Source organism: Peromyscus leucopus, chromosome 6 (assembly GCF_004664715.2).
Source record: "Peromyscus leucopus breed LL Stock chromosome 6, UCI_PerLeu_2.1, whole genome shotgun sequence".
NCBI lineage: Eukaryota > Metazoa > Chordata > Mammalia > Rodentia > Cricetidae > Peromyscus > Peromyscus leucopus.
Genome location: NC_051068.1, coordinates 9,897,798 through 9,915,227, shown reverse-complemented (window position 1 = coordinate 9,915,227; position 17,430 = coordinate 9,897,798). Strand labels below are relative to the sequence as shown.

The window sequence follows — 17,430 nt, the reverse complement described above, 5'->3', positions numbered from 1 at the left end:
TGGGTCCCTGTAGATGAATTTTTAAACAGTCTTATTAAACAAGAAACACAGAGCCAAATACAGGGTGTGAGCCGTAGAGATCAGTGTAGCAGGAATCTTAAAAGTTCTTATTAATAAAAATCAAACCTGAGGCCAGTTATTGGGGTGAATGCTGGAATATCAGAGAATCAGAACAAACCACAGCTACCTCACCTCGCCAGTTCCTCAGCTTATCCTGCTTCCTCAGACTGGAAGCCTCTGAGTCCTCATCCTGAATGAATCTCAGCTGAACTGTTGCTCAAAAGCCTAAATGCTTAACCAGCCAAATACTTCTAGTTTCTGGTCCTCGCACCTTACATACCTTTCTTCTTTCTGCCACCACTCCCTGGGATTAAAGGCTCACTTTCTGGGATTAAAGGTGTGAGTCACCATGCTCGGCTGTTTCCAATGTGGCCTTGAACTCACAGAGATCCAGAGGGATTTCTGCCTCTGGAATGCTAGGATTAAAGGTGTGTGCTACCACTGCCTATCCTCTATGTTTAATATTGTGGCTGCTCTGTCTCTGACCCCAGATAAATTTATTAGCGTGCACAATATTTCGGAGAACACAATACCACCACAGATCAGAGTACCATAATATTATATTATATATATAGTGTTCACATAAAACCCAGTAGCTACCAGCATAAAGCAGCCAAAAGATTCCATAGTTTCAGAGCACTCTATACAGACTGCTGGGGGACATCGACGGTCTCATCCAGCTGTGACCTCTACAAGCTACAATGCCAACCTCCAGGCAAGGTGTTCCCTCAGCTATGATGCTGGCATGAAGTTATGGGGTCACCCACCACTCTATGGCAGGATTTGAGGCCCACACCGCTGGAGGGAACTCATACCTGGCACTGGAAACGCAGGCAGAAGTCCCTGGCTGGGGAAGGCCTAGGTCACAGGAAGAATCCACTATGGTGTTGCTAAATGATCAGAGTGTCAATCTACCTCCTAAATATTTGTTTATACCCATGGGTAAGTGCTATTCTGAGCCTAGGTCAGGACTTCTACTTTGCAATGGGTTATGGCTAATTTAGAGACTCATAACTGGTCAAAATGCTAAGAACAGGTGACCCTTGGGTGTCCAACCCTAAACAGGGCATCTACAACGTTCTCTCCAAGGCTCAAGGAAACATTTCAAAAGAGGAGGCAAGAAAGAATAGCAGAGACAATATAAGAATGTAATGATGGTAAGGGCTCTGTGAAATGTGTCTTTTGCACATGACATGGATGCTACTCCCACAAACTCACAACAACAGTGGCTGCCCGCACAAGATGGAGTCCATCAACATCCATCAGGAATGGAGGAGACATTGATGAGTTGAAGCCATGAAGACATGCCTGAGTTGAAGCCAACCTGGGCTACAGGGGTGAAACTGTCTTTTTTAAGCATTGTTTAAAATTAATTGGTATTTTAAAACACTTTGCTGTGTAGAAACTACTATTTTTGTATTTTTATCACTCCAAGCCCATTACTTTCTCAGTGGTTATTTTTAGTGGGGCTACAAAGAAAAGTAAGACAATTTAAAACTAAGAGAGTTAAAGAAAGACAATGAAGACCTCTATGCTTATGATCTTTCTTACCATTTCCAAATTGTTCATTCTATGGGAGCAAGGGGTAAAGACAAGGTCTGGAGATGTAGCTCAGTAATAGACTGCTTGCCTAGCACACATGATACCTTGGGACTGGTCCCTAGCACATACACGTGCATACATACATACATGCACACATACATACACACATGCATGCACATGCATGATCAGCATACATACACATGTCCATGTGCATACTCATGCATGCTCAGCATACATACATGAGCACTACACATACAACACATACAACACACACACACACACACACACACACATACACACACGTACTGGACCAAAATTCAGAATCAATAGAACTGCCATTATAGCCATAATGAAGTTCACTAATTCAATCAAATGGTTGTATACTTATAGTTAGAATTCTTGTAAAATAGCAATAATTGTTTTATGACTACTTATTGCTATAATATTTTAAAAATCATAATCTCACTGGGCTGAAGGTTTTAATTATTTACTATTCTAGTCCACAGGAGAGCGGGGTCCAAAATGAGGTGGACTAAAGTCTCATGCAATAACCAGCTTTATTCAGAGCACCATACAGTTTATACTCTGAGGGTTAAGAAGAATCACATGAGTAAGGTATTCAGTCACAAGGACAGGCCACATGTGGTAAAAACCTGTTTCTCCACAGAGACACATGACTAACAGCAGCTGAAGTCAACTCACTCCATCCACCACACCTGGGAGGGGCACAGAAGCACATTCCAAGAACAAGTCTGTGTTTTGAAGGAACTGAGGTCACAAGACTCTTGTTTCTTTGGAGTTTTCTCCCAAGCACTCAGAATTCTTGCATGACTCCATTCTTGGACTGTTCCAACAATTCACAGTTTGAGCAGATTCCCTGGTTTGCTTAGATCATGAAATAATCACCATCTGCATTTGATCAAAGAAGGAAAAACACGGATGAAGAAGAAATGTTTTCTCTTCTGTCCTCGAAAGTATTTAGTTTACAAAGAAAAACATGTTCTTGCAGTAAAAAATAAATAAGTAAATAATTCTAGCTCATTTCTTTATTTCTTTATCTACATGCTTATCTTCTGGAAAGAAGAGAACTCAATGGTATTATGAAAAATTAATTTCAAAAGCATGTGGGATTAGAATTGTCAGTATCAAAGGACTCTGTAAGACCCTAAGTATTCTTCAGGTTTCAGTGTGTCCTTAACCACGTCTACAAGAAGTCACTGAGGCAAGAATTTTAATGGTAGCCAATACTGAAAGCTAACTGTATTTTGATAAGGCAATGATCAGCCCTTTCTTCTGAGAGCCTGAAGGTTACCGTCCCAATAAGGACAGTGTGACAATTTCAGTCACTGAAAGAGGCTAGGGGTAGTGGGGAAGGACTGACTGAGAGAGCTTCTTTAAGCCCTGATTGGCTCTTGTCCCCATCTCCTGTGGTTTCCTGGAAGCACTGGCCTGGAGCAGCCGCCTTGGAGCTGCGCCCTGGAGCAGTGCCCTAGAACAGCCTTGGCTTGCCATGACCAGGCTAGCAGCCAGCTGGGTTAGCTTCCCAGAGTCACTCTAGGCTCCAGAGACCCAGAAGCACCTCTACACCCTCAGAAGCATCTGGGAGGCTTGCTAAGGTGGGCCACTAAGGCTGGAGCAAATAATGCTGTGGCTAAGAGCTGCTTTATGGACCACGTAAACCGGGGGCCAGGGTGGGGGGAACATGACACTAAGAAGGACCTTCTGATGAACAGACCTTGTGATAAATGAAACCAGTGCCGGAGGGTGAAGGGACAAGGCCTGGCCCCTCACGGTATCTAGTGGCCCTTCTCCCTACTCGTACTTCCCTACTTACAGAAGAGAATCTTTTCTTTCCTTTTTTTGAAACAGAGTCTCACGCATTCAAAGCTGGCTTCAAACTCACTAGGGAGCCAAAGATGACTTGGAATTCCTGATCCCATCACAGGCATGGACCACCAAGCCTGGTTTATGCAGTGTTGGGTACTAGGCAGACACTCTAACAACTGCCCCACACTGCAGCACTGCATTGATTGCTTGTCATCACTGTGACCATCACTGCCCCACACTGCAGCACTGCATTGATTGCTTGTCATCACTGTGACCATCACTGCCCCACACTGCAGCACTGCATTGATTGCTTGTCATCACTGTGACCATCACTGCCCCACACTGCAGCACTGCATTGATTGCTTGTCATCACTGTGACCATCACTGCCCCACACTGCAGCACTGCATTGATTACTTGTCTTCACTGTGACCATCACTGCCCCACACTGCAGCACTGCACTAATTACTTGTCATCACTGTGACCATCACTGCCCCACAGAAGCAGCTACAGGAGGAAAGTGTTCTTTGACTGACAGTTTTAGAGGGATCTTAGTTCTTCATAGCAGGGAAAATGTGCTGGTAGGAGCATGAGGCAGAGGCTCCACCTGTGTCAGCAGGAGTGTGAGGCAGGGGCATGTTAAATGTCAGCAGACAGGAGAGAGTATACTAGACGGGAACAAGAGGTGGCTTTAACCTTCAAGCCCTGACCCACTGTGACCTATGTCAACAGCCAGAGCTCACTTCCCAAGTCCTCCACAGCCTTCAACACGTCACTGTGAGCTAGGGGCAAACTGACATGACTCCCAGATGATTAACAATAACCACCAAGGCCATTGCTTTCAAACATCCTTATCCACTTCTCTCCCTGCCTGTGAGCTTCCTGCAACAGTTCCCAAAACAGCCAGGGCCTCATAAACTCTCCATCTTCACTTTGGCAATCATGACTTTGAGAGATCTCCTCAACACTCTGGAGGGAGGAGCCAATGAGAGAGGCCAGAGCAACTGGGCCTGGGGAGAAGCTAAGGGAGGAGCTTACAGGAGAGCCTGGAGCAACTGGGCCTGGGGAGACGCTAAGGGAGGAGCTTACAGGAGAGCCTGGAGCACGGGCTGGGGGACGCTAAGGGAGGAGCTTACAGGAGAGCTGGAGCACTGGGCTGGGGAGACGCTAAGGGAGGAGCTTACAGGAGAGCCTGGAGCAACTGGGCTTGGGGAGACGCTAAGGGAGGAGCTTATAGGGAGGCTGGAGCAACTGGGCCTGGGGAGAAGCTAAGGGAGGAGCTTACAGGAGAGCCTGGAGCAACTGGGCCTGGGGAGACGCTAAGGGAGGAGCTTACAGGAGAGCCTGGAGCAACTGGGCCTGGGGAGAAGCTAAGGGAGGAGCTTATAGGGGAGGCTGGAGCAACTGGGCCTGGGGAGGAGCTATCTAGCAGAGTAGAATTAATACTTTGACAACTTCAGCATAAACAGATTGGTATACACTGAGTACCAGAAGTCAGTCAATGTCCAGTCAGAGCCCCATCTTTCTGGAAGCTTCTGTGTCTCTCATTCCTTCTATTCCACCTGCCAGAGTTCCTTCCTTAACAGGCTCAGCCACTCTCACGAGTAGGAGCTGGTGTGGGAGTGAAGGATGTAACACCCACAAGTGGGATCTTGGGGCAAAGAGGAGACCACAGGTGATAGTTTTATAGTTTGGTCCTGAGCTTTCTATCAGCCAGGGCAAAGAGAGCAACATGCCATTTACATGATTCCTCCAACCCTACTGGGACCTTATTTGTCAGGAATAATCCCAATTACTCTTAGTAATACAGGCAAGAAAAGTTGATTTTTGGTTCCCCGACAGAAAGCTGCAGTTGAAGGGCATAAAGTGTTTTGTGCAATTCTTGTGTAGGTAATGTTTCAGCTGGACTGCGGAGACAGTTCAGCAGGTAAACTGCTCACTTCGAAAGGGTGAGGTCCCGAGTTCATTCCTGAACATGCTTTAAAAAGCTGGCCTAGTTGCCAAACACAAAACAGACTCTGTGGCTTTTGTATGCATTTTGTTTTGATTATTTTTTGTCTTGTTGATTTACTTTTTTTAAGTTTGTCTGTTTTGATTTTCATTTTGTGTTTTTTGTTGTCTTGGTTTCTTTTTTAAGAGTGAGAACGTGAGGCTGAATGAATAGGGAAGTAAGGAGGATCTAAGAGGAGCTGGGAGAGGTTAAAGAATATGATCAAAGTATGTTATATGAAAAAAATAATAAAACAAATGAGTATATCAATAGCAATAGTAATAATAACAATAAAAGCTGGTCCTGGCAAACCCCACTTATATGCCGACAACAAGGAAGTAAAGACTGGAGGGCTTCTAGAGCTCATGGCCAATCAACCCAGCCCGCCTGGTGAGTTCCCGCCAGTGAGAGACCCTGCCTCAAAAAAATAAAGGCACAGCATCCCAACAAACAGCACATGAAGATGACCTTTGACCTCCACAACAAGATCACACTACATTTTAAAAATAAAATAAAAACAATTAGTTGTCTGAGATAGATAGCTAGAACATAGCATATGGATTAGAAGGAATTATCTAAGTATTTTGTTCACACCACTGGCTTCATTTCTCAGGAAGCACTCTGTGTGGCTCTTCTGAGAAGAAGACACTGAGTCTCAGTAACTCATCCATAGAGCTAGTAAATGGTGCAGCTTGCACTTGATTGTGCCTTTGTGTTCACTGCTTCATGAGCGATGACCTACTGTCAACGCAGTAACTCCTACGGACCTCAGAAGTTAACGGCAAGTCCTTGTGACAAAGCAGAACCCGGTCTTCAAACTGGGAACTAAAGCATTATGTGTACAACAACTTTAAACTTTTATATTAAATTCTTGTTTTGTGCTTTGCCCTAGTATATTACAAGCTGGATATTATCAATTATATATTATAAGCGATATTATAACATATGGTATATTATCGGAACAAACCACCATATTGCCTTTAGCTGAACAGTTCCTTTGACCATGCATGAACCACAACTGTTCTATGTCAAGGCAAGCAAATGAAACAGGACATGTTTTACAACGTTCTGCCCTCTTCCTATAGAATGCCAACTCTCACCTAGAGCATGAAGGGTTTTCTCACTGCACATGAGAATGGAAACAGCTGTTGGTTCTAGGAAGTTCATCTTTTAAATGTTTAAAATTAAATCATACAGCTCTATAGAAAATAACTTTCTTTCCTCACTTGCAAGAGAAACATTCCCACTCCAGGCCTGTTGAAAATACAGAATGAGAAATAATTGCGCTACTTATCCTCAGATATTTTCCTTTTCTATAAAACTGAACAGTAGTATTGGATGAATGCCCACAAAGCATCTTAAGGGCTAAGGAAGGATTATGCTAAAGGCTAAACCCTGAGACAGGTTTATGTACCCTGCATTGCACTTTCCTTGAGCTTAACATCTTTTAGCCTATCTACAGAGGATGTCGGAGGGCAGAGTTGCCGTTGGGAAACAGAGTTAAGCAACTTAGTCGAGTTCGTATTTAAGACAAGGTTTACCTTCGGTAAGACATTTCAGAAAGAGCTGGGGCAGCCACTCACCCCCCGGGAAGCTGCTGCAGCAGAAGGACAGAGGTTCTGGTGGTCTTCACACAGGCGGTGGGTGCCAAAGCCAATCCGAAGAGAGGACGTAAGTACTCAAATCTTACAGGCCTACCTATTGAGTCGTTCAAACTAGCTATGCTTAGTAAAGTGTTGCCCACAAAAAAGAAAGGGACATTTTATCATAGAAACTGGTTAATGTTAACGTTATCTTTTTGGGTCTGTGCTAGCAGTATGGCAGCTCATAAGCAATGACTTAGCAGAAGTTGCCAAAAAGTAAAGACTCTATTCCATTTCTGCCAGATAAACACTGCCTGCCTTTGTTGGGTTAACTGGAAGCAGAAGTAGGAGGGATTATTTTTATAGATCAGTTCAAAACTGACTTTTAAGCTTACTCATTTTATCATCTTCAAATAGATCATCGTTTCACATTACTGCTGTTCACTTACCATCCATTTTTGTTTTGTTAGCATGCATTGTGTGTAATAATGAGGGTCACTGTGACATTTTCACACATGTAACGTGCTTTGAGCACATGCACCCCACCACCCTTGCTCATTCTCTTCACTCTTCTGTGGACCCTTCTTCCCAAACAATGTCCATTCTACTTCCGTGTCTTCTGTGTGTAAGAGAGGAAGGGTTTAATTAGGGTGCTTACAGGAGCATGGACGGGGGGTTGTTTACAGGGGTGTGGGCAACTCACTAGAGGCTATACTGCTGAGGAAAATGTCTTTACCTCTCTGGCTATCAGTGACTGCTTGTAGACACCTGAGGAGGGTGTTTTGTGTCATTGAGGCAGTGCTGTGCTGTGTGTTCTAGGATAGTCTTGACCTCGTGACCTTCCTGCCTCTGCCCCCAGCTGGGGATTTAAAGCATGCGCCACCACACTCAGCTTTACATTGTTTGAATGGCCTCCATTACTATAGTTACTTACATTTTAAAAGTTATGTTGTGTGAAGCATAAACTATCAGATTAGAAATTTTCAGAGAAAAATACCATGGAGCAATCAATGATAAGCATGAAAAAAATCTATGTTGCTATTTCTTAATTCATTCTCTAACTAAAATACCTAATATTCAAGCCAATCATATGAGTACTTCTATAATTACACATTAGCATATATACAAACTTACATATGCTAGACTTTGCTTCACAGCACCTAAATTGTGTTGAATCCAAGCAGAAAATATATAATTACTACTTGCTTAATGATGATAAAGTTTTATCTTTCTATTATAATAATCATGAGTGTGCCTGGAATTTGACATTTCAAGAAGGCAAGGATGTTTCTAATGTCAAAGAGCTTTCTAGAATGAAAAGAAGCAGAAGAGAAGGGCAGCATGCGGGCAGCCATCTGTCTCCAACAACACTTCCCAGGGTATGTGAGGTGAGGTGCATTCAGGAAAACGCTGAAGCATATGCTTAGCAAAGGGGAAGAGTGTTTCGGTAATGACTGTCTTTGGTGGTGCGACTCGTTATTATCATCTTTTCCGTTCTTCATTCTGTGGTAGGATAATCAAAGAAAAGATTTGTTATTATTTAAGACCACATTGAAATCTAGTTGCTTTTTAAAGTGGACTGTTAGTGATGTCATTTAAATGAGCAGGAAATAAATCTGTGGGGGCTTGGGAGGTGGCTGTCAATCCAGTGATGCTGCCTAAACCTGAGGTCCTAAGTTTAGCCTGGAATCCATGTAAAAAAAACATGTAGCAGTACAGGCCTGTAATCCCAGCACTAGTGGCAAAGACATAAGGATCCCAGAAGTTCATGGATTAGCCATGTTGGCTTCAGTGAAAGACCTGTCTCAAAATAAATAAATAAATAAATAAATAAAGCTGGAGAGCCATCAAGAAAACAACACCCAACATCTGTACACACAAACACACACACACACACACACACACACACACACACACACTTAGATCCACGATGCAGCAACTCAAACCTGAGAGTTTGATGAACAATTACAATGGAAGGCAGATATTATCAAGTTGTGCCTGGCACCTGTGCGCTGGGCATTGAGTGAAATCTGCTGACTTAGCAAGGGTTCAGTTCACAAAGCACATGTCTTACAACCACTGCCCTGATGAGTTGAGACAGAATTAGCACTAGCTAAGTCGTCTGTGTGCCTCGGGAGGGGTTTGTGGAGGGTAAGAGTCTGAAGGCAGAGATTAAGGCATCTTCATCCTGCTAATGTGCTGGCCATCCAGGATTAGAGCCCTGGGTCAGGGAAATCCACCCAAATGCAGACCTCAGCATGGCACGCTCTGCTGGGAGACTGCCAGACACGCTCTCCACTGAAGACATCCCCTGCTCTGCAATGTCACCCAAGAACACATCAGCCACGGAGGCAGAGCTACCTGGCTCACAACCTGTCAAGATGTGCAAAATATAAGAGGTTACCCCGAAAATACAAAAGCTAACATTTAAAGACTCGTGGATTGACCATAGAGCTAAGCACCCCCCAAGTGGTGGTTTGGGGACAATGTGGATTTGGACTTTCCAATGTCTACCTGGGGAATAAAGGGGGAGTTCTGATCACCTTCAGAACTTCTTGAAAATGATCTAGCTGTATTTGTTTTACAATGTCATTGATTTGAGGCAGTGCAAGCATTCTGTGTGGTATCGTAATGGTGGTTACATTCCATTTACTTCTGTCAAAACCCATAGAACACAAACCAAGAGTGAACACTGACGTGAGTGTGGACTTTGTCGGCCACTGATTGCAACAAAAACACAACCAGCACAAAACGTCAATGTAAGGGGGAGCCGTGCTCGTCTGTTGGGGGGAGAACAGACGAGGACACTGTATTCTCCACTCAATTTCTCGTGCACATAAATTGATCTAGAAAACCAAATATGCATATATAATTAACAATTTGAGGCCTACACATGGTATGAGGGATATCATGAGAGAAGACAATGCTTTCCTTTCTGTGTTATTATGTGTATCTGACGTGTGTGAGTGCAGGCACATGGGTGCTACAGTGTATATGTAGAGATCAGCAAAAAACTTTGGGGACCCAATTGCAGAAATAGAGTAGAAATAACCAATGAAAAAGAACTTTAAAACTAGGGAAATGAAGAAGCAATGAATCTGGGGGGAGAGGAGAGCTGGGCGGGGCTGGGATAGGTGGAGGGGGGGAACTGTGGTATGAGAGAAGAACCTATTTCAATAAAAAATAAATAAAATAAACAAGTGCCCAAAGACACTGCTGGGTGACCTATGTACTTGAATTTCTCATCTGATCGGGTTTCTATCTGAAAAAGAAATTAAAGAAGCAATAACATCATTAAATGCTGTTACATTTTTAGTTTTTAGACCATATAAATGAATTTAAAGCTACTTTAAAAATCAAACCAAATGACACACAAGAAAGAAAAAGTGAAAAAGAAATAAAAATCTCTCCATGAAAATCAGAACACTTCTGACTTTTCTTTTTTCTTTTTCTTTTTCTTTTTTTTTTTTTTTTTTTTTTTTTTTTGTCACAATGGGGATGGAATCCAGGGCCTCATCACGCGGGGGAAATGTCACTCACTTCCTCTCTCTGTCTCAGATTTTTAAGATGATGACTGAGAATGAAAGAGAAGCTAAAAATGACCTGTTTAACTAGTACTGTTTAATATTTAAAATATTAAAAGATATGAACCGTTAATGAGAAACTATAAGACAGACAGCATCTCTTTAACAATATCTCATCCCTTTAACAACAGATCACTGGGTGCTGAAGGTGTTTGTATACACATGAGTATCCCTTGTTCTAATTAAACCATCTTGGGCAATCAGCCGAGTCCACCCTAATTAGGTGTCTTTTTAGCCATTAAGAAGACCTTTCTCCTCATTTTCTCTTTTAATCTTATCATGTATATAGGAATATTTTCCCAAAGACTGAACATATGGAAGGGCTTGTACATTTCCACCTCTGGAAATAGTAAGTATGTAAATAACTTGAAAGAAGGGAGCTGGTATTCCTGGAATCTTGTAAGATTCCAGGGCTGGTTCAGTGTGACTATTGCTTGTGATGTGGTGGGGCATTGCCCTGTGGACTGTAACAAATTGCAGAGCGCATTTAAAAATCAAGTTCTGCAGATATTCTCAGGCACTTCCTTTGGGAGAGTTTTTGTATAACTGAAAGCTTAGTGCAGTTAATCCTCTCAAGCGCTGTGAAAGTGTAAAGTTGTCATTATGTTTAAGAAAAATTCAAGTAATTCACAAAAGTGCAGGCATGAGGACCAGAGTCCAGTGCCCAGAACCCACATAAAAAAATTAAACAAGCAAACCAAAGCAGGTATAGTAGTGTGCTATTGTGACCTCGGCTCTGGGGAAGCCAAGACAGGAGGGTCCCTAGGGATGACTGCCAGACCCAGGTGCCCCAAAACACAAGGTAGAAAGCTCCTGAGGAACAACCTCCACACACTGTGCCTAAATGGGGAGAGAGAAAGAGAGAGAGAGAGAGAGAGAGAGAGAGAGAGAGAGAGAGAGAGAGAGAGAGAGAGAGAGAGGAAAGTATTTCTCAGTAGGTATTTGTCAATGTACTTGTTTCTTTTTAGAATTCCTTCAGAGTCGAGAGGTCTGATGACAAACCCAGTGATGTCTGTGAACCCTTTACTGGCACCATCAGGACATCAGAGGATCCCACTGGTTCCCTCACCATTTGGGCCTCCAATTATGGACAGGTACATCTCTCCAGTCTGATAGTTTAATCCGAAGAAAAGTCATCCTCAGAGTTCGGACCAATGTTAACATTAGATGATAAAACAACTTTGGGGCTATCTCAGTGAACTGTGCCGTGGCACTCTGCTGGTCTAACCTCCAGAACCTAAGGCTCGACTTCCCTTTGAAGCTTGTTTGGCCTACTAACCAATAAATAATCACGTTTTCCTGGAATGTGTCGGCAATATCAAGTACAAAAACTGCTGGATTGGTCTTCTGAGGCTACCACAATAAACACAAATGGTTTAAATCCCAGATGTTTAGGGCTGGAGATATGGTTCAGCAGTCAAAAGCACTGGCTGCTCTTTCCAGAGGCCAGGGTTCAAATCCTAGCACTCACATGGAAGCTCACAACAGTCTGTAACTCACCATCCTAGGGGATCCAGCGCCCTCTTCTGGCCTTCCTGATACTACACACTTGTGGTGCACAGACACACATCAGACAAAACATCCATCACATATATATATATATTTTTTTTTAAGTAAAGAAAAAAATAAAAGACACTTGGGTCTCCAGTTCTGGAAACTACAAGTCCCAAATCACACTCCTGCCCAGTTAGTTTCTGGTGAGTCCTGCCTCCTGGTGTGTAGATGCCATCTCCTCCCTGTGTCCTCCCTGTGCAGATGCTGGGGACCCTCCAGAGTCCTCGCCTCTCCTTGGGGAAACCAATCCTATCAGATCAAGGCTCTGCCCTAACTAAGTCTATAATATCTGGATCCCTGGATGTCAGCAAATCATTCTTTCAATAGCAGGGCAATTACAAGTATTTTGGTTTTACACTCTGGCAACATTCTGGTTCCCTTCTTTGGAATATTTTGAAGATAAAACCCAGTATTTGTCCTTGTTCATGGAATGTGTAAATAAATAAGTTGCCCACTGAAGTGGCCAAACATTTATCCTAGATGGCAAAGGCGACTGTGTTCTCAGAGCATAATGGCCGGGGTGAGTATTCCGACCATGGCTTGACGGGAGCGGGTCTTTCCCCAGGATGGCCCTAAGCTGTCTTGCTGCTGTGGCCTTCCTCCAATCCTCCTCACCGCACTTCTCCATCTCGTGAGACTTCAGGGCACTTGCGCTTCGGTTGCTATGGAGCCCAGCAGCTATTAAAAACTCCAGTACCTAAGCAAATGTCACTTTTGTGTGGCTGTGACCACAGTCCTGGATGTTGGCTCACACTTCTGGAGGATTCTGTCCCAGCAGGGGAGGCATACCACAGCAGAATAATTCACATCATGCCGGGCCAGAAAAGCGGGGCACTCGCCTTCTGCTCACCCTCTCCTTCGATTTCGTCACATTCCCACGAGATCCCAGCCACATCTCCTGCCCTCAGTAACCTTCTTGAAATGCCCTAGTGAACCTGTCAAGAAGCGTGCCTCAATTTTCTACACAATTCTAAACTCAATTAGCTTAGCAATGAACTTAGATCATCACACTAAGCAATAAACTTTGTATAATTCCTGCCATGCTCTCCTTACTTTGTGTCCTTTTTCCTTCCTAGAGATGTCTTGACCTCCAGTATAGCTCCGACTGATCCGAGCCAGTTTTGTGCTCCCTCCCAGTTTGGATCCTCTGTTGTCCCGAACGCAAACGTGCCAAACCCACTGCCGGGTCACTTCTACTCAGGTATGAGCGGCAAGTGTGCGGCTGCAGCACCATCTGTGGGGCCGTGTGAGCGGCCGCCGCTTAGGGGTGCCCTTGATGCTCAACCCTGGAGGCCGGGGCAGCGGTCAAACCTTCGCCGTTTGTGCCCTTGCTTCCTAGGCTGAGCTTTCTAGGTACCCGGTGTGAGCAAGATGGAGTTGCTTAACCCACCCGGGCACCAATTTAATCACGAATGACGGCAGACGAGCAACATTACCATTTTACTTATCTTCCCTGTGAAGACCTGAGGGGTTTCCAAGAGCGTTATCTGAGAGTTAAGTGCTTCAGGCAGTTTCTGACTTGAGATGAAGGTATAGAATAGCTCCATGGTAGAGCACCTGATTAGCATGTGTGAAGACCTGGACTCAGTTCCCAGTATGCCAAAACCAAACCAAAATAATGAAATAGCATATGGTCTCATAAGTCATAGAGAGAATTTAGCTCTTATTCTGATTTCATTCTGGAGATGTTTCATACAGGATAGTAAGTCACTATTTATAATAATGTGCTACATAGTTTAAAATTATTGATGGATTTCAAATGTCTACACCATAAAAATAATAAAGATATGAGATGGTAGATATGTTATTAACTTGATTTAACCATTCTCCCAATGTAAGCATTTATCAAAACATCACGTTGTACCTTAGAGATGTATGTAATTAAACAGGACAAGAAAAGACACATCGAGGAGGCATAGACCATCTTCTCCCTTTTGAAGTATAACAGGAAAAGGCCACGAGTCACGAGACTGACAATTCAAGAAAAAACTGAAACATTATCTGCTGTTGATCTGGTGGCACTTCTCAGGTTCTAGGCAAACAGTGTAAGATTCTGACACCATTTACCACGTGCCAGTCCGGCTTAGGGTTTTCTGCAGATTCTGTTTTGAATTCCTTTATTATTTTCAAGTCTATGTCTCTAATTTGATTGTGGGATGGGGCGGTTCTCTCTCTCTCCCTCCCTCCCCCCTTCTTCTCTCAAGGCTGGGGCATTTTACCACCTGAACCCATAAAGGCCATGCCCACAAGGAATGAGATGATTGAAAGGCATCACACTGCCAGGTAATTTAATAATATTGTTTTATTTGTCTCCTACTCAATTCATCTGAGCTTGTATTAAGTAAATTAAATAAATACATATAAATACAATAGAAGAACATAAGAGATATGATGAGGAACACATGCCGTCTATACACACACGTGTACTGATCATTTACAGAAAGTACTTCAGGAACATTATAGAATAAATTAAACAAACATGTCTTTTAATTAGAAGAAGAATATTAAAAAGCAGACAGTGGGGTCTGGGGATTAGAAAGTTTAGTAAGAACATTTGCTTTGCAAACGTGAGGACATGAGGTCAGATCCTTGGCATCCACACACAAAGCTGGGTGTACCCAAGGTCCTCCTGCTGTCTCTGCACGCATGTGCACACTGTGCTCAGGCACACACCACCCACAACACATGCACATACCTCCGCACTCCACAAAGTGGAGTTAAGGGTGGCTAGATCTGCATATTCAATAGTTTTCCATTGACCCGGAATACAAAATCCTGCCTGCGAATCCTCTGAAATCCCCACTGGCATTTCTGTCTTAAATGGCTTCAGTTCTGCCTGAAGACAGGTGAGAAACTCATCAACTCCACTTCAGGGTACGTCCCCAAGGAATCATATCAGCCCAACAATGGTCTTCATCTGCAGTGGCCAGCAGCAAATAAAGTGCATCCGTGGTGAACAGGGCCTGGCCTCAGGGAGAGGGAAGGTCCAGGTGGTCACAGGCCGATGGGCGGTGTGAAGCGAGCAGAAGCCAGCCTCCTTCCCTCGCCTGCCCACCCATCTGCAGTGACCTAGACCCACCAAGCAAGCACTAATTGCATGAGCCCCGCTAACCATCATTGTGCTACGGAATTAAACACCTCCATGAAGTTTAGTGTCTGGCAAAAAACTGCTGCTGCTACATCACCCCACACCTGCTAGGGCTCTGTGCACACAGGCAGACCCCCGGTCGAGCCTCGGACTTGCATTGTGACGCTCACCCAAACCCCCACTTTCAGGCCTCAAAGCCCAAGCTCCTTCCACCTCTGAGAGGATTCCTGTCCCCATCAAACAGGCTGCAGACAGACACTGTAAGCATAGGGAAGGCGAGGGCCTGCTAAAATTACATTTCTGGGGCCCCAGGATGGCTCAGCAAATCAAGGTGCTTGCTGCCAAGCCTGTCTATCTGAGTTTGATTCTTGGCACACACACACACAGTGGACCAACTCCCTCACATTGTGTGCTCTGACCTACGCACGCACACACACACACACACACACACACACACACACACACACACGATGGTATGCATGCAACCATCTTTCCATGTAGCCAAAATAAATAAGTGTAAAAAAGAATTAGATTTCTAATGATTGTCTGGGGCGTGTAAACTATATTAATTTTTTTTAGGGCAGAAATAGAAATGTACTCTCTTTACCACCAAAGGAGGATGGAAAGAGTGAATCCCCAGGGACTCACTGGCCTGGGGATACCCCTCTTTTACGGGTCGAGTTGCCTGGGTGGCCCTGCAGGCTTCCAAGGCAGGAGCACACTGCCTGCCAGTGATCTGCATCCACACAGAAGCACCCCCAGACACCTTCAGGGAAATCCTGTTCTGCTGACAACCAGACCACACTTCACAGAGTGCTGGGGCCAGAAATACCGACTCCGGAGAGGGCCAGTCTACCAGAGACCTCTAGAGAGCGACACTGAGCGTTTCAAACGTCAAACGGAAGAAAAAAGCTCAGGCCAGATGCCTGACCTTCCCTATGAAGAAGAAGAGGACATCAAGGATGCAGAAATCGAGGTAGACAACAGCCAGAAGTCAAGGGAAGTGGATGAAAAACCGACTTCAGGCCTCGCCAACCCCCGCGGAGAGCTCCAGTCAAGCCAGATGAAACTCCCTTCCCTCGAGGCCAAGGCTGGGGATGGTGGGAAGGAAAAGCCCTCTGAACAGGGCTGTGAAGGCTGCGATGAACAGAGCGGGGTTGGCCTGCCCGTTTCCATCCTGCCTCTGTCAGGTAGGTGTCTGGGGTCAAGGGCAGCTCCAGGGTGAGGTCTTCCCACTGGGGAGGGAACTGTGACAGCCATGCCTTCCCATGGCCTTCATTCTCACTTTCAGACCCTCTGTCCAGCTCTCTCTCACCTCCATTTTTTTAAGACATCTATTTTTATTCTGTGCGTATGGGTGTTTTGCCTGCACGTGAATGTGTGCACCATGTGTGTGCAGCATTTGCAGAGACCAGAAAGAGCACTGGATCCTCTGGACCTGGAGACACAGGGTGTGTGAGCTGCCTGGGAATGGAACCCAGGTCCTCAGGAAGAGCAGCAGTGATCTTAACTACTGAGCCATCTCTCCATCCCGTCCACCTCTATCTTCTTAATCCTGTTTTAATTGACTTCTTGAAGTCACTTTATTATATCACTTCTCACAAGTCATGTTAGAAACACTAGTCTTGATATTGCTGTACAAAAACCATTCAATACAGATTAAGAGGATAGATATGAGAAAGTATGAAAATCCTTAATTAAAATTTTAATTTAATTGTGAATTTCTTTAACACAAACTAGAGGGCTATTTTGTTATGGATTTGGGGGTTTTGTTTTGCTTTGCTTTTTATTTATTTATTTATTTATTTATTTATTTATTTATTTATTTTTACTTTATGGTCACTGATGTTTTGCCTGCATGTATGTCTGTGTGAAGGCATCAGATTCCCTGGAATTGGAGTTACAGACAGCTGTGAGCCGCCATGTGGGTGCTGGGAATTGAACCCAGATCTCTGGAAGAGCAGCCAGTGCTCTTAACCACTGAGCCATCTCTGCAGCCCCGAGGGCTTTTGTTTTAAAGTATAAATTCTATCTCCCCTGTATCCAAGTGTAGGAAAACTACCAAAAGCATATACCATCAGTTTTGGAAGCATTATTGCACTACAGAGAAAATCTCATATTGGATAGCTCTAGAATTTGTTTAGGAAAAAAATTAAAACACAGAGGTTTGGCGTGTCCCTGATTGTCGTAGCTTCCTCTCCGTG

At 44.1% G+C, this 17,430-nt stretch overlaps 1 protein-coding gene across 1 annotated transcript in view; it reads left to right on the top strand.

Moving 5' to 3' along the window:
- Positions 1–11,577: 11,577 nt before the first annotated feature.
- Samd7 (sterile alpha motif domain containing 7) overlaps positions 11,578–17,430 on the top strand; it is a 14,044-nt gene continuing 8,191 nt past the window's right edge. The window contains exons 1-4 of the mRNA XM_028872690.2: positions 11,578–11,678; positions 13,215–13,339; positions 14,343–14,421; positions 15,806–16,416. Of these exons, the coding sequence (XP_028728523.1) occupies positions 11,578–11,678; positions 13,215–13,339; positions 14,343–14,421; positions 15,806–16,416 (916 nt within the window). The remainder of the gene's footprint in view (positions 11,679–13,214; positions 13,340–14,342; positions 14,422–15,805; positions 16,417–17,430) is intronic.